Below are 18,275 nucleotides of genomic sequence, written 5' to 3'. Positions count from 1 at the left end.
GGGGAACATAGCATGACTGGGCACATTTTTCTTTCCTAACCAGCTCAGCCTCTACTAATTTTATAAGCAAATTTTTCTTATCAATTTCCATTAGCTGACATATGGTACTCATCCCAATTCAGTCATACTGCCTGAAGTCCAGAAGATGCCTGCTGGACACTGTTCTACAACGCTGGCCATTAACAACAGCACTTGTTTCACTGCCTTGCAGTGTTATAGTGCTGTAATAAACATTATGCAGTTGTGACATTGTTTAGACTCAAAAAAGAAGTATACAAATGTATTGAAATTTTAACTGTTATGGAAGTAGCTATTTTTAAAACAATATCCTTTTAAAATGATATTTGATACTATCATATCTTTGGGGCTAAACTATCAATACTCAAATGTTACTGTCATCTTTTGGGTATTTTCACTGATGCCCAGTCAGCAAGACACAATGCCTGTGAGTTTCAACTTTGCCATCTTCAAGGCTAGGAACCTTTGCAACACATTGCAAGATGATGAAAAATATAGGTTCTCTATTATATAAAAGGGAAGGTACACACATGTTCAGCACTTAGGAAAATGTCCACCCAGTCAAGTTTTGGACCTACATTCTTCTGGCAGCTATCACTATGCAATTGATTATTCTTTCCCTACTTGTCTTTCCCCTCCTCCTAATTTTAAAAAAACAATCATGTGAAAAAGACATAACACTATTTAATGGAAAAAAAATCAAAAATTTAAATAGATGTGTTTTTGAATGTCAAACTGCATGGCTGAAAGGTCTAATGGCTCCCATGGTCATCATCCTCTTGCTCACAAGAAGCAATGTCATCATACTGTAAATACCCATCTTGCCCTTTTTTAAAGAAAATATCAACTTCTAGTTGTTACCTGCTGGGATGTTACTGGTTGTTACACACTGATCCTTCTCTCTTATCACTTTCAAATGTAATATCGAGAAAAATCTAATAGCTCTGAAAGTATTTTCTGCTTTTATTTCACTTTTCTCAGACATTCTTAGATACATCCAGAAACAGTTCAGCAGACATGAATCCATAAGCAGTTAATACGTTCACAAGCCTGGCAATTAAAAACACTTTTTCAGGTGTACTGACTCTTTAGGAGGTAAACTACCTGCTAAAGAATGTAAATACACTCTTCTACCCTTGTAAATACCATCATGTGTCAAACTACTTGGGGAATTGTCTATCAAGACAATAAAATACATACATACCACTGTTCCAGGATCTCCTTTTGGACCCTGCAGAAAAAAAACCCAACAAAGTGGAAACACATTTAAAGAAGAACAGTTACACAATAAGATAATATTTTTAATGACTGCATTAAGAGTATACTTTGCTAATGAAGTGCATTTAGAATCAGTATTAATTCCAGCTCTCTCAGATGAGTAATTTAGTATAAAATCTTAGTAATATTTGTGTTTTGTTTTGCTCTTACAGAATACAGACAGCTCTGTACTTTAGTGCTAGCCCATGAAAATAAATGGCACATAACATAAGGACAAGGTCCTCAGTGATGGCTACATTTTTATGTGGTTACCAAATTCATCTCAAAACAGCTGAACTTGCCTACCATGCTAACAAGAAGGAGGATGCAAATGAGTAAGTGCACAGCCCTTCTCGGTCCATGGGACCACAGCAACAGCATCCAGCTGTAAAGCTGCATCTGCACTCTGCAGCTGGAACGCTCCAGCCGTGTGTTGCTGCCACAAGGTAATTCTTGGCTTTACACATTTCTCTGCTACACACAGTGAATAGGTGACAGAACTCAGATCAGAAATCATGAGCTTCTTGTTTCTGGCACCAAATGTAATGCACTATAAAATTGTGCCATCACAAACTATGAATACAATATTACACTTTTTTAGACATTAGGATATCTTCACTAAGGAGTCCAATACAAAATTAGGTACCATTTCTGCAGCCTTTACTTGCTAAGGTGAAATACTTAAATCAAAATAAACTCCTAAAATAACTGATAAGAATAAATTCACAGGCTTTATATCATTTGCTGCATGCCAACCATATCTTTATTTTTTCAGTCTTTCACATATAAAATCAAATTCCACACTACTAACCCATCTCTTTGTTACTATGCCAATTAGCTCTTAGAAATTAGATTTCTGAGAATACTTACCGGAGGTCCTGGTGGACCTGGATAACTAGGGACACTCACACCTCCCTGTAACAGCAAATTAAAAAGTTGAGTTGGGCCAAAATTAAGTGTGGATTAAAAAAATACCCAAATTAACATTAAAGAGAAATACCTGCAGTTTATATAAGCTGCTCATTCCATTTCTTTCATTGTAAGGCATACCCTTTAAAGCATAAAAACCAAGTAAATGTCATTTATTAATTATAAAGGCAGAATTATTGCCCTGTTCAAGTCCTGTAGCCTGGGAAAGCTGTGGTATCCTTTTGGTTCTGAATTTGTCAAAGATTCCAGACATTTCAGAAGAATATAAGATACATATGAATGCACTTTGGGACTCTTTTCTGAATGATAAAACCAGAAACATGTAAATCTCAGTGTATTTTGGCATTTATTATTATAATTCTCCAGAATAAATTTTGTGCTAGGTACTTTTCTAGTTAATTTGGAGTCCAGTGAGCTCCACAGTCTTTCCCTCGATTCCCTGAGTTCTCTGATCTCAGGTCCCCAAGCTCTTAAAATTATTCCAGTAACACTGGAAACTAATTTGATCAAGTTTCTAGGATGGCTTTAGTGACCTGAACTTAGCGATTAATTGAAAGAAAAAACAAAGGGAATATAGTAACCTTTTTTAAAAAAAGAAATTTTTGCCTTCCTGCAGTATTAACATGTGTTACACTGAGAGTCAGTTCTTTTTATTACATTTTATTGTTCCTAATATAACATTCAAAATATAAAGCAAAATGTCTCACCGGAGGTCCAGGTGGTCCAGGTTTCCCAGGAGAACCTTCACTACCCTAATACAGCAAGAGATTCATAAAATTCATTTACTGTAACTGTCCAGATCTACTCCAAACTCAAACTACAATGACCATAAAGACAAGAAACAGGAGATACAGTCAATACGAACAGGTAATATCAAGAGTAAATTCTCCTGTCCAGTTCCTGCTGAAGTTTTAGGCAAGTTACAAACCATTAATTTGTACTAGTTTTTTGTTAGTTCCTTGCTGCTTTGTGTGTAGCAACTTCCTTATGGCAAAATAACAGTGGTAACCTTGGTTGTGAAACATTTCACATTCACCAGAAGGAAGAGGAAGATACAAGAAAAAAAATAAGATTTGATAATATGAATTTCTAAACAGATAAGTTAGCATTCATTTTAAGCTTTGTATGCTATTTTGTAAAAGCCAGTCCTCAGCCGATCATTCATATGCAAATAAAGAAGAGCTACAGTTTGAGAAGTTCAATTTACTTAGACACATACTGAATAAAAATTAACTTAAAAAAAGTTCTTTACTAAGAGACATAATGAATATCCTTTTGGTTTTTACTATAAAATATTCAGCCGTCATTACCTGTATCTGTGGTCTGTTCTGTTGATGTGTACTGAAATGATTATATTACAAAAAAAACCAAACAACAAAAAAACCCCAACCAAACCAAAACAGAAACAAACCAGCTGCTGAGATAATTCCCCAGCAGAATGGTGGGGTCCCTGACTAGTATAGAGTTACAAAGGTTTCAATATAAAATTTCCCAAACAATGTCTTTGAAATCTTTTCACTAAAATTCAGTTAAATACATTGTAAAACTTGGAACAATTCTGTCAGAATTTTTCACTGATTTTGTTGGATCTTATTAGACATATGTCAGTGAGACCCTTAGGTCACATATTTAAAACTACTAAGGTGGCAGAAGTCAAGCTAAGCATTCAGTGCCCATAATTAGCTTAGGAGAAAAATATAATTGTAATTATATCTTTATACTTGGATAATTCCCAAATGGTGCTGCTAATTGATAGAAAATGTCAGCCTCCAAAGTGTGGTTTGGAATACTTCATGGAGAATTAAAATACTATTACTTTAGAAAGCCTGTTATGTGATCATTTCTCAAACACGTACCACATGAAGGAAGGAGAAGAAAATTACTGGGACTACATTTCAGTTTACTTCATCACTAGTCAGCCATCTGACTTTTGCCCTTTTGTGCTCTGAGACACTAATTACAGAGCAGTGGCTTCTCATTCCCACCTGTGAACTGTGAACAAGGAACTAACAAGATTTGTGTTTTGCAGTCAGTTGCATAAAAATGAAATAAATGGGGTAAACTTTTTTTGTTGTGGTCTGCAAGGAGACAACTCTCATTCAGATTTCATAGTGAAATAATTTCTGAACTTTACAAAATAGTTTCCCTACTTACTCATATAGAGTCAAGTTTTGTAGAGTTTTAGTAGGATCCCACACATTGATGTGGCAGTGCTATGCCTGAGAAACTCCAGGGTAACATAGGAAAAAAAAAAGCTGTATTCATACACAAAATGGAGAACTTGTCCCAGAAAGTATTTTGCAGCAAACTAAGTTTGTCTCTGCTGTATGTTGCTGATCTGAGGTGCCTGAGAAATGAATTTGACCTCTTAGTTCTAATGGATAATATTGATTGCCTAATAAAAGAGCACATAAAAGTTTGATAAAAAGCAGTGCTACAAAAGAGTAAATTAAATATAAAGGAAGCTTATGTATTTTTTCAGAATAACTAGTGCTCAATAATTTTCAGTTTGTGAAGCACTTTTAAATACATTTGAGCATAATACTGATAAAAGAACCAGAAGCAGAGCAAGCAGTCACTAGTCATATACTATCTCACAAACATATTTTCACTTTCCTAAACTTTATATAGTAAGTTATACCTACAAAACATTCCCTGCAACTTACATACACTGCAAGAACTGCACTTCAAAAGAGAAATCCATATGCCCAGCATTGTTTGGGGAAAGTACTTGTATTAAGATACAAATGAAAATTGGAAATGTATATCACATTCCTGATTGCACTCCTGCACTTGTTTAAAAAAGCCCCAAATACCAGGAGTGTAATGGGGCTGCAAATCCTTCACGGATCTTTAGCAAGGCTAAAAGAAGGAATACCTTTTCTCCTTTTGCCCCTGCTGGACCGGGGTGTCCAGGCCTTCCTGTGACTCCCTGCACAACACAGAATTCTTTATATTAGATAGGAAAGAATGAAACATAGTATTTTTTCATTGTCACTAAGTTGTTAAAATTTTTGCTTTTTGAAGGTCATTTAAATCTAATTCTGCTTCTTCTTCAGATTTAAGTATTTCTCTTCTGTCTGATACGACAGCTGTGTCCTTCTGATAAGTCCTTTGAAGGGTAAAACTTGTGTTTGTAGTTGCATTTTCACCTTGGCATGCTAAATGGGCTGACCCTAACTGGCATGTCTCAATACTGCTAAGAATGACGTTTTACTGCTAAAATGCCAGTGTACGTATTCCCCATTAAAATTCTATTATGTGCTGCAGCTTTTGAAAAAAGCATGTCATGAAACTTAGGAATGAACAACAATCATACTAACTAATGTGACTTCATCCCATATGTAGAAAATAAAATTTGGAAAAACATTGAAGAGGATTTTTCCCAGTAATACCAAAAACTTTACTGATATATTTCAGCATCTTTAAATACTGTCAGCTTATTCTCACACTTTGTTTTTAAATTGTGCACTAAATTTTTGCAGAATAACAAGCTGAAATTATTTTTAGATTTTTATTACTAATATGACTATAACTTGGGTACAAACACATAATTCACTGCAAGTTTGCACATTGCATGTCATGCAACCTCACAGGTTCTTTAATAATGCTAAAACTTCAAACCTATTTAAGTTACATAAATTATGAGCCCAGACAATGACAGTATTTTCAGAAACATCAACATCAATATAGTTGACTTTAATAGAGAATTTTATTATTCTTCTCCTAGAAGACAAAAGAAAGGACAAGAAACTAGGCCATTCTAGCAGCCTCTGCAGAGATAAATGAGATCACAAGTGATACCAAACACTTACAGATGGTCCACTGGGTCCTGGCACGCCTGGCAGTCCAGGAGCACCTTGAAGGCCCTGGGAATTAAAAGAGTACATGTCTACTTCCTCTCTCACTTTTGTATCAAAAATACTTATATTCAGCACGTCCAGCAGTATTATGACTATACTAAAGAGTGTTTTTTTTTTCTAAAAGGTAGGCATTATTTTTAGTAATGAAAAAACGCCAACACCCCACCATTCAGGGAAGAGATTATCATTGAACAAGGTTAGAGGCAACTTCTTGCTTGAGTGATAATCATCACTTGCCCTTCAACCTTTCACATTATTAGCTCATGTCTTGTAAATCTTTTTGTCTTTAGTTGTGCAGATAAGAGCAAGACATTTCTGGCTTTTCTTTAGAGATTAATTTTTTATCACTGAAAGTCTTTCTTTTTTTTTTCTAGTGAGAAGACATTTATTCAGACTTTCCAATGTTACCTGATGTTATCTAAATTATGTTTTCTGCCTGATTTATAGATTTTTCTTTTTTGATAATAGAACATGACATTTTACATTGTACTTAATAATCTACTTTCCTGCTTCTACTCTATTTGATTTCCTGGAAAACTGACGGGCTCTGATGCGCATTTACTTAACATACATGTGTGCAACTTATTATAGTAAACACAGGTGGGATTTGAGACACGCCAGCATGTCCCTAAAAGCCTTTCCTCTGCCACACCAGGTGTAGGTGCAATTTTAGACATGTAAAAGTCATGTACTAATGAGAGCCAATCACTCTTGGTTCTCCCCATAGTCCACAAATGAAAATAGAAACCTCCCAGCAGTAATTCATTTTATCTGTCCATCTTCTGACAAGATCATCTCAAAAAAGTTGTGTTTCTCGAGTTACATGCAGTGCTTAATAAGGAATGGCTAAGGAGGCCACTCTAAAAAGCCACAGAGGTCAGAAGTCCTGAAACAGGTGCTTTGAAGAAGAGACTGAGGGAAAAACTTCAGACAGAAATAAATCAGTAAAAATGAGGAGATGGAGAGAGACATTGATTTCCCTTTCCCACTTCTGCACACAGAGGACACTGATCCACCTCTGCAGCTTTTCAAAGTGGCAAGTAAGCGCTCATGTGCTCTCTGTTCATTCTAAATTACTTTACTCTGATGGTACAGTCACATGGCAAATTAATATGAGGATAAAGGAACATTTTCTGCAATTCTTATTCCTGATATTAGAAAAACCATCCTCTGGGAAAAAAAAAAGAAAAGAATATTTTCAAAAGGAAGAGAACTAAGCTTCAGCAAAGATTACATTCCATATTTGAAAGCATCTGGAAGTTGATGAGTGCATTGCAAAGAGTTTCGGATGGGCTTCTCAAACTTCCTTCCCGTTGTCATGGTAACCAAATTATAAAATTGAAAATAAAAGCATTTTTTTAGAATTTGCAAAAAAAGTGACTTTTAAACTTATAAGGTATTTTATACGTGTTTCTGACAAAACATAATTGTAGTCTTGCAATGTCATAATCAAAAACTACTGCTACACATTGAAAATATCAGAGCTAAGGAAGGTAACAAGGTCTCAAACAGTGAAGAAGCAAGTGAGGCTAATTTATTAACACAGCATCACACCCCACTGAGTTAATTAAAAATTTACAGTGAATTTACTCTAGAGTGCTTTAAAAAAACCTAATTGCCAGTTATAAACTTGCTGTTCCCTTATTACCTTCCCAATTGCCTGAAATATCTCACTCAGTTTTCAGCAGTTAAATAGTATTTGAATTGTTGAAATTGTTTCTCTAATGCCGCTGCCTGCTAGGATTGAATTATAGAGGTATCCTGAAGGGCACACGAAGGATGTGTTACTGTCCCATTTACTTTTTAAGTAAAATTCTGCACAAAATTTGCTTCTGGCTGCCCCATCATTCCAGGAAATATGTGCTGAATCCAACCCCAGGAAGCACTTGCTTCAATAAGAAACAAAGACTTAATGAGCTCTATATATCAGGTAAAACAAAAGGAAAAATAAGCATAATACTTCAGGCTGACAACATGCTAAACTCTGGGGCAAAACAGTAGCAGAAATACATATTTAATGCTTCTGCTGTATATTTTTTCCTCATATAATGGTTACATTTGGAAGCCAAGTATCCTGATGAACACAGATTTTTGAAAATTATTCTCATTCTACTACTTTTTGAAAATTCTGAAGATACCATGGCCTTAGTGCCAAAGAAATGTAAAATGATCATAAAGAATTGCAAACCCCTGAATCAATATACTCTAAATTCCTTTCATACTCTCCAGGTGCTGTGTCTTGTAGCCTGCACTTGCTAATTATGTGTTTAACAGTGTCAGTTAAATATTTTGGAGTTCTAAAGTGTTCACCACATTTTTGTAACACACTACTTATTTTCACTCTTTCTATTGGCTAAGGCCACTAGGAAATGCATTTATTTACCTCGATTAATTTGCTTAATAGTTTCTGCTTTGGTGATTTTCTGCTTTTTGTGTGTGTGTGTGTTTGTGGTTTTTTTTGTTGTTGTTTGGTTGGTTTTTTTTTTGTTTTTTTTGTTTCTTTGATAGAGATTGCTCTTGAACTGTTAACTGCAAATATTTAAATTTAAAATGAAAGCTATAGAAACTGTTTTGAATTTGGCACCACGACTGGTGGCTTTTTTCCTTCTCCTATAAAACTTACTCTAAGAATGCAGTATATGACAAAGTATTGTAAATACTTTGAATTCATCCCCTTCAAACACTTTCTAGTTTCCACTTAATAGTAATTGCTGCTGTGACTGTTCCCATCAGAGTATTTGTCTAATGGAATGTTTTCAAAAGTGAATTCTGAAGGGAAAATAACAAAATGAAAGTAAATATGTTATAAATATGAAGCATTTTCAGAAAATATTTGGCATTTACCTATTTATTGCTCTATGCTATACTCTTAAAAATCAGCATGTAAATGCATATGTGGCTTTGAAATATACAAGTGAGCAAAAATGCACAGAAAAAATTAAATAGATGTTATTTAATTGAACAATAATATTTAATCTTGCTGAAAATTCAGAATTGAGAGCTATTTGTAGCAATACACGACTATCTCAGCAGTTTTAAAGAACTAAACACCCTGTGCATTTCATTCTCAGTCTATGTCTTTACTCAGGTTCAGATAAGAATGAAGTAGTTGTACCTCATCGCCCTTCTCTCCCACAAGCCCAGGAAATCCACGTTCACCTTTGCTTCCCTATGAAAACATAACATTCAAACAAATACTTTCTATTAGAGAACAATGAATTTCATGCTCTGTAGGGCATTTTATGACCCACATTTAATATATACTAGCATGAAGCCCTTACAGCTATAAGTGCCTAAAGCAGAAAAAAAGGCTCAAAACTACCTGAAAGCTTTAAAATATGCCTCCCAGTGAGGTGAAAGGACATGAGTGGTTTGTACCCAGGAGGCAAACTAGTCAGGAGGCCTGATGGAGACATTAACACCAGAGACCTGAAATGCTTGCTGAAAGGGAGAAAAGTTCACTTGGCTCAGTGACAGAGGACACTTCTATGCCCAACCATGTGGCATTTTGTCTGATGAAGCAGGATTTGATCAGTGAAGCAGGGTTTTGATTGATGTCAGTGAAACCTCAACTCCCAGTGAAATGCCTGTGTTATTCCCATGGAAACAGAGTGCAAAGGCACAGGGCTGTCCAGCTGTTGCACACTTCAGGGAGACATGGGAAGTTTTCTTCTTCACCGTAGGATTCCTGCATGACTGACTCATCTAAAATAAGTTTATAGATAGCAATGCACTACTGGGCAGTAAATTCTGAGATAGCTTTTATGGATGCAAGACACAGAAGAGCTATTCCAGCTTGGGACTCAACTCAGGCAATTTCGCTCACTTTCCTTACAGAGAAGGTCAACTGATCCACTAAGAAAGCTGAACAACAAAAATTGATTGAACCTTTAGGCTGCTCAGATGCCACAGGGAGAGGGATCAGACAAGAAAGTCAAGACTGCCAGGAATCTTGCCATTTACTTTTAAGAAGAAACAAGGCAATGAAAAGTACATCCATCCAAACTTACCTTTGGCCCTTCTCTACCAGGGATGCCTGGAGGACCTCTTGTACCAGGATCACCCTGTGGAAGACAGAAAGCAAAGTGACAAATGTTTCTGTGACATAGGTCTGATCCATGCAGGCCAATTTATGCAGACTGCTTCCTGCCTGCCTTTCTGAGCATCCCTTCATTTGACCCCAGAGCCTTCTCTTCAGTCCTTACTCTCTTGTAAACAATATGCTTTTACAGAGAGCCTTCTTTGTTTCTTTCCCCATCTCTCTCACACTCTACTCAAGTACTCCTAACACATATTTTACTTCATTTTAAATAGTACCAGACACACCTGTGTTTATGTTCGAGTCACTCCAAATTTCATTATTTTTCAAAATAATATCTTAGACATTCTAATTTTCCCCATTAGGGATATTACTGAAATTAATGCTGCATAATAAAGTGGAGAATGGGGTGTATTTGTAGCAATTTATACTGTGGATTGGATGTGTTGAATAGGCATTTGCTGCCTACAGCCTCACATACTGTTCAAACACTATTTTGCAAAATTCCTACAAAACATGTTTCTTGAGCATTTTTTGGGGAAAAAAATCAACAAAAATCTTGAAATTATTTTAGGCTGGACCCGTGGGTCAGGATTGAGCCTACAGAAACTGAAATGCATATTTTGGTGTAAATATCATGTTTATAGCAAATAGCTATATTTAATGTCTGAAAATATTTACCTTCAGTATAGCACCCATGTCTCCCACAAGTGGCAGTGCAACCTGAAATTAAAAAAGGCAGCTGCAGTTAGCATTTTACACAACACTACTAATTCTGATGTGTTTTCATTACTTCTAAAGTTAATATTGTTACACATAGAGCTGAATATATACATATAATTGTATACATATATATATACACACATTGGTTGAAGCTTTTTTAAATGGAAACTCGAAAGAAAAAACAGTTGCAAATATAGCTAAATATCGCTGTCTATCCAACCTAATAATTATAAATTTTTGTTACAATTTCAATGAACTTTCTTAAACCATGACAGCAGGATAATTCCTGAACATACTAATATTGTTGGGTTTGTAGCATATCAGCAACAACTTAACACTACTCTCAAGTCACATAGACTATTCTCACTTGATTAACTTTGGTTGTCTTCCCTTTCTCCTAGGCTTTGACTCTGCTGTCAGCTGCAGCACAAGTTCTGGAGATGCCAAAGCTAACTTCCATAAGTTAGCCCAGATACTGGAAATAACCCAGCTACAGCAACATGAGCAACATATGTAGTATTTTGTCCCACCTTGAAACATTATTAAGGGCATAACTCTGTGGTGCCACTGCATAATTGGCTACTAAAGCTGACCTGTTTAAAGATCAGTCAATAGAGTTATACTGTACTACAGCACATCTCAAATTTCCAAGACTTGCCATTAAACTCCTCTTTAAAGATTCCCTGTAAAAACTCATTGTCCTTGTTATTAACAGCTTCACTCACAAACAGACACTCCAACTACCAATGCTCATTTTTTATGGCAATTGCAAAGTAAAAAATTGACCTGGGTATTCTATAAAATTAGGCACATTCAAAACAGGTTAACTGGTTTTGTTCAGTCTGTTTCAAGCATTTCCATTTTGAAAAATAAAAAAACCCCATAGCATATTAGAAAAACTGCCAGTTAATAGCAATATCAGCTCAGGAGATGCACTGCTTAACATACTTAACCATAAACATAATCAGGAGTACACCATTTACACAGGGTAAAACCACCACCTCTGAAAGCAGGCTGATGAGTGTTCTAGGGCGAGACATTACACCTAACACAACCTAAGGACATAACCAGGTAAGGTGTTAAAGTCCATTCTCTGCACAGAGATAAACTGTACATAGACAATGTTACCTGCTCTTAGAAACCTGTAACAAGATTGTAAAACAACTACTACATCCCTATGTGATCGGACTTTTCTTCCTTCTCCTTATGACAAGATTTTACAGCTAGGCAGGCTATTACCATGTCACTTGGTGCTCCTTCTGGACTACAGAAGTGCAATTTCCCCAGTCTCTCCTCTTTTCTAACTTTCTTATTTTAGCTGCTGTATGGTTTTATGACACAGGATCCCACACACTTAGTGTGGAACAGCGCTAAAATCCAGGTGCAAGGGCACAGCAGGTATGAGAGCAAGCCTCCTGTGTTTGTGCCACACAGCATCTCTGTTCTCTATGCACCACGAGTCCAGCACAGCTGCACAGACACTGCAGAATCATGACTCTGTGTGCTGAACTCTGAATAATTGGACAATATATAACAGGAGCTTGAAAATGTTAAAATGACCTTAATTCTCCAGATTCACTTTTGCTTGCTACATCTTCCTTTAAAAAATGTTCTTTCCAAAAGAGAAGAGTATTTCAAGAGAGCAAAAGGCAATTATTCTCCTGTTAGTAAGTTTTACCATTTAGACCTGTCTGTTCGATAGCAGCATCAAATCTTTTACTTATATTTAGTTTGTTGTGCCTTCTAGACACATTCTACTTATGGCTTTTGTTTTTCCTTGAGCACTTTATGCTCATCCGTCTCAAGTGAAATCTTGTTGACTTCAGGCAGCCTTTGAATTTTGATTATATCTACAAAAATCAAGCCATCTTTCCCAGTCAAATTTCAGAGTTTATCTCTGCTTATCCTAATAGAATTAAATCACAGACAGGAACTGAGCATGGGAGAGACCTCCCTTTCCAAGTTTGACAGTTTTGCTGATAGACACTCAGACCCATAATTTTTTATGAACATTAACTATAATTCTAAGTGTTTTTCGCTTGCTTACAAAAACATCATGAAGACAGTCTTAAAGTGTTATTGAGGCCAAAGTACATAACATGACTGTTTCCCTGTATTTCCAAAGAAACAATTTCCTCATTCATATTGCTGGTGCTTCTAGATTTGCTATGCTATTTCCCCTCCTTTAAATCTAAAATACTTGCACTAAAGCTAATGCACAAGTTTTCTCTCAATACCTACAGGATCACCTGGAGGGCCTGGCAGTCCTGGCTTTCCATCTCTTCCTGGAGTGCCCTAGAAACAAATGTAAAAATTGATAGCCTTAAATCATTGATGAGGGCACATTACTTTTTGTTGCATATACAGAAAACTCTCACTTACATTAATACCAGGGGTACCTGGAGTTCCTGGTAACCCTGGCGGTCCCCTAGGGCCCTAAGAGCAGAAAAGTAATTAAGAATATAAGAATACTTTTCCTGTAAAATTCTTAAACTAAATTAATGCTTTTTTATATTAAAGAGAAAACTTATACCCTACCTGCACACCTGCTGATCCAGTTGGACCTATAGGACCCTGCAAGAAAACTCCAAATAATCAGTAGTTACACTTTCTGGGATAAGGGAGATAAACTTCATTAAAAATTACTGAATATGGGATATTGGTGGAGTTTTCACTGCAAGAAAGACTTTTCCTAAGGTTTTGCTTTGAATCCAAACCCAATGTTGTCAAAATTAGAGAATTCAAGACTTTGCTAAGGCCCATTTTTAAGGTCAGGAAATTAAAAAAAAAAAAGATTTGTGGTGAAACTTGTTATTTAGCTAGGAGATTCCTAAGAAAAGCTGATGAGCAGGTGAATTAAAACAAATTAGATTATTTAAATATAAATGGATAATTTTTAAAACTCAGATTTGAAAATATTTTAACTGAAAAACATTTTTAAGGATTATTATTTTAGATTAAGAATTCAGTGTGAATATCTAGTCATCTTTCACAAACATTTTCTCTCTACACCAGAGTACTGTCCATAAACTGAAATGTATCAGTTGGTACCTACAGGTCTGGACTGAAGAAAGATTATCTGATTCACTGAAGTAGATCTCACGTACCACCTAACATCAATATCAGCCAATTTTTTAACTCTGGAATACTCTGAAGATACTACAGAAGGCTTTATTTAAAGGCAATGGTAAGAAACTTGGGAAACAAGATGAACAGCCGAAACAGTTACTGCTGTACAAGTTATTCAGTATGAATGCTTTAGGCAGACCATATCAACTTGCTTCATGTTTGAATTTAAATGGCACAGCAAAACGTGAAAAGCTGGGAGTTGTGAGTCAAGTCAGAAGGAAGCTCATGATGTGGCTTTTTACTGTGCTGTGTTTGCCTCCTGGAGTTTCACAGTGGTGCACAGCCAGAGGTCCAGATTCTGGGCATTAGGTTACTTACTGGTGAACCCTGAAGGCCTATTCCAGGAGGCCCCATCTCCCCAGGTGCTCCCTGTACACCAGGTAGTCCTCTTTCTCCCTGTGAAGGTACAAGGCTTTCCATCACAACAAGCCTGAAAATGCAAACTACCTTTTTTCCTCAGAAACAGAAATATTGTATACCTTTGGTCCTCTTGGACCTGGGTTTCCAGGAACACCAGTGGGACCCTAAAAGACCAAAATAAAACAAAAAACAGGAAAAAAAATGTTTTAAAATCCAAGAGAGTAGCTGAATTTTATTACCAAAACTACTCATCCTTCAGAAATAAACTACAAAACATTTACATATGGCTTCCTTGTTAATACCACTGTCAGTAGGAGCATGTGTGAGTCTTATACTATTCTAAGACCATATTTTGGTGCACTTATGTAATACATATGCACTGTAACATATATTTAAGTTTTGAATTTACATTAAAAATACTTGCTTTTGGCTTTAAACTGAAAGAGAGTAGGTATAGATGAGACAAAGAAATTCTTTACTGTGAGGATGTGGTGAGGCACTGGCACAGGCTGCCCAGAGAAGCTGTGGATGGCCCATCCCTGGAAGTGTTCAAGGGCAGGTTAGATGGGGCTTTGAGAAACCTGGTCTAGTGGAAGGTGTCCCAACCCATGGCAAGGGGTTGGAACCAGATGACCTTTAAGGTACCTTTCAACCCAAACCATTCTATGATGCTATGATTTCTTTTATTGCACAGTGAGAATTCTTTAACAGTTGCCCTTACAAGAAATGAAGTCAGAAAAGCGTTTTCAGATTATGAACTTACTGGTGTTCCAGGCAAACTGGGTCCAGGAGGCCCCATATCACCTTTTGGACCTGGATGTCCAGGTGGTCCCATAATCCCACCAGGGTCACCCTACAAAATAAATTTTAATCGCTAATTGAAATGTGAGAATTTTCTCCTATGAAAAAAACTGTAAATATTATCAAGAGGCAGGACTTTGAGAAGAAACAGAGAAAAAAAAAAGACCCTGATATTTTCTTTCAAAAAGTTACAGAAGAAGAGGAGGCATGGACTAAACAACCATTAATTTTAACTAGCACTGTCTTGGTTTGCTTGTAATGCAATGCATGTCATCTATATTTCTTGGTCCGCAGGCCCCTAATACATGGGTTTTCATTAAACCCTTCCAATTAATTCAAGGCAACAGGTGAAACAACAGCTGTCTTTCCCCAGCTATCTACCACTAGTGGTAAAACTGGGGTCTTCACTGTATTCCTGCTTACACCTCTGCTTCTTACACCAGTGCATGCAGTGTCTCTCGTTCCACATCTCTGACTCCTGCTGCTTATCCAGGGGAATTTGGGCTTTATATTATGCTGTTCTCTTGTCTTTGTGATTTTTTCTGAATCCACTACTTTCCATTTTGAAGATGAGTAGATTTTTCTCATTGTTCCAGTTATTTCCTTCTGTCTGTGTTCTGGATCACTCTCCAAACTATTAATGGATTTTTTAGCTTCCCTTGTGCCCCACAATGTAGAAATACCATAACACATCACATAGCTCAGAGTACACCTGTGTATCCTGTTTTCTCCCTTTCTCTACATTCAATATATACACATGTTTAATTTTACATCTTGCTCATGTAGCTGAATTCTAGCTAAGGGATTTCTACACAGCAAAATTCAATGTCATAAAGAGATATAGCCTTGGCTTGCATCTGAGACAGTGTAGCTGCCCCAGCACTCTGCCAAGATGCACATATCTGAGTGTGAAGTGGGATTTTGCACATTAGTTTGGGTAGGGCACTGCATAGTAGTGTTCAGTAGTCAGGATCTGAACCGACATTTTTGCACTGCACAGATTTAATGTAAAGGTGCAGTGCAATCTCCTTGAAATATTACCTAAATTATAAATCTAAAGAGAAACTGGATTGCCAAATGTGCCTGCAGCATCTCCAAGTAGCAGACAGAAGGTTGCTCCTGGTACATTTGAAAATCAATTCATAAAGCAGCCACACAGATGCACTACGGAAGGATGGAAGGTTACTTTGGAGGTGACAATTTAATATGCTCTAACATATCAAGCTTAATTACAAACACTTAAAACGTACCTTGTCTCCTTTAACTCCCGGGTTTCCTGGTACCCCATGCTCTCCTGGTAAGCCCTGGAATCAATAAAAACATAACTGTACATTTTTATAGCTATTCCCTTAAAGGTTATCTAAAATTACAGATGAAAACTAGTTTACACCAGATTATTTACTGTGCATTAATATTGACCCCAAATGTCAAAAAGTAGAAGTTAATGAATGCTTCTTTAACTAAATATATGAATTATTTTTCTTTTAAGTTGAAATGTAATAAGACTATTTTCTGGACCCTATCAGGGCAGAATGGCAGAGACAAAGGTTTATTTCTTCTATTTCCAAGTAATTCTGTGTCTTGAAAAATCAATACTTTTTTCAAGGAAGGCAATAGCACATAAAAACTTGAGTTTTTAATAAGTGTCTCATCTATTTTTCCCATGAAGGGTGCACATTTAATTATTTAAATTGGTATCTTAAAAGCCTCAATGAATTCCTACTCCTGCACATTACTTAGTCCAACAAATTCCTTTTAAATGTTTTAGATATTTAATGGACAGTCAAATATTTTCAGCAAATAAAATACTTTCCGTCCTTTCTTATGTCTCAGTACTTTCATCTTTCACATTTTGATTTTAACTTGGGTATTTTCCCTTGTCCTTTTCATTAAGGATTTTTATAGATGCAGACAAAATCTAAATAGAAGCTATTTGAAAAATAAGGAAGGCTTAATTGGGTTCTCTTACTATGCTGTAACAAATACAGAAAACTTTTTCCATGACTCTTCAATGTTATTCAACCAACTATTTAGTCAAGTGTTCTGTTAATACCAGCAATTATCAGTAAAGGACAAAACTGCTCAAACTAAACAGTAAAATCCAAGTATGAAACTGAAGTTGGACTGGAAAATGACCTTCCTAAGAAAAATATGAAGAAATACATATTGGTTTTCTTTGCAGTGTAAAATAAAGTTTTGTGAGCACTGACGTTATGATGGATGACATTTTCATGCCAGTAGTGAAGGTTCAACTGTTGTGTGTTTGCTTTTTCTGCTGCCTTCTCTGTTTAATACACAGAGCTATGTGTTTCACCAAGCCATCCAAATTAGAAGCATAAGAAAGAAAAAAAGTACCATAATGAAGAATATAAAAATATATGGAAATTTAAATGTACTGATTATGGATCAGGCATCATGGCCTACCCTATCTTCAATTTTTCTGCAATTATTTTTTTTTCTTTTTTGATTGGCCTAAACTCAAGATATTTCTTAGGAACAGAAAAGAAGCAAGTCTTATCTGCTGAATGACTCTTCAATGACGTAAGTGAAAGTAAAACAATTTTCATCCTTTCATAATTTAATCATACTGCATAAACCAGATTATTTTATTTGTTAATCCATAATGTTTAATCTTTAGAAGATAAAACAAAACGATAAGCCTGCACATAAAGACATGCCCCATAATATATTTAAATATGTTTTTACATACTAGAATTGCATGTGCAAATATGAGTCTTCAAGATCACCTATATCTAGGATCTACATATGTTATACCCAGTATTTATCTGTACAAAATGTCGCTTTATCAAAGACCCAAAACAGCAGTTTCAAAAGCAGCAATTATGAACTCAAGTGGAATGATGGCAACACAAGAAAGTGAGAATGCAGTATTTAGGTTATCTTTCACAGTAGGATCTATACATAAATAGAAGCACAGCAGATAACGCTTACAAACTATGGTATAGATTGAGAGGTAAATCAGGCAATTGAAAAAAATGTGTGCCTCAACTGAGTAGGAAAATAAGGTATAAAGAAATGGTCAATAAGTAACACAGTGCAAAATGACTACGTGCAGATTTGAATACTAGTACTTTTTACCCCTGCCAGGAGCTGAATATTCTGTACTCCAGTTGTCCCTTTGCTTATATCCCTTA

General features: G+C 36.0%; 1 protein-coding gene across 5 annotated transcripts in view; it reads right to left on the bottom strand.

The window, feature by feature from the left end:
* The window catches only part of COL19A1 (collagen type XIX alpha 1 chain), a 180,628-nt gene that overhangs the window by 23,729 nt on the left and 138,624 nt on the right, over positions 1-18,275 (bottom strand). For all 5 annotated transcript variants that reach the window (XM_071548523.1, XM_071548524.1, XM_071548525.1 and 2 more), the window contains 16 exons: positions 16,371-16,424; positions 15,083-15,172; positions 14,439-14,483; positions 14,278-14,355; positions 13,369-13,404; positions 13,213-13,266; positions 13,072-13,125; positions 10,789-10,830; positions 10,079-10,132; positions 9,184-9,237; positions 6,021-6,074; positions 5,084-5,137; positions 2,913-2,957; positions 2,276-2,326; positions 2,146-2,190; positions 1,223-1,249 (listed from right to left, as the gene is read on the bottom strand). In XM_071548523.1, coding sequence (XP_071404624.1) covers positions 1,223-1,249; positions 2,146-2,190; positions 2,276-2,326; positions 2,913-2,957; positions 5,084-5,137; positions 6,021-6,074; positions 9,184-9,237; positions 10,079-10,132; positions 10,789-10,830; positions 13,072-13,125; positions 13,213-13,266; positions 13,369-13,404; positions 14,278-14,355; positions 14,439-14,483; positions 15,083-15,172; positions 16,371-16,424 — 837 coding nt within the window. The remainder of the gene's footprint in view (positions 1-1,222; positions 1,250-2,145; positions 2,191-2,275; positions 2,327-2,912; positions 2,958-5,083; positions 5,138-6,020; positions 6,075-9,183; positions 9,238-10,078; positions 10,133-10,788; positions 10,831-13,071; positions 13,126-13,212; positions 13,267-13,368; positions 13,405-14,277; positions 14,356-14,438; positions 14,484-15,082; positions 15,173-16,370; positions 16,425-18,275) is intronic.

This window comes from Pithys albifrons, chromosome 2 (assembly GCF_047495875.1).
Source record: "Pithys albifrons albifrons isolate INPA30051 chromosome 2, PitAlb_v1, whole genome shotgun sequence".
Classification (NCBI taxonomy): domain Eukaryota; kingdom Metazoa; phylum Chordata; class Aves; order Passeriformes; family Thamnophilidae; genus Pithys; species Pithys albifrons.
Note: the sequence above shows the minus strand (reverse complement) of the source record. Positions and strands in the feature narration are given on the sequence as shown.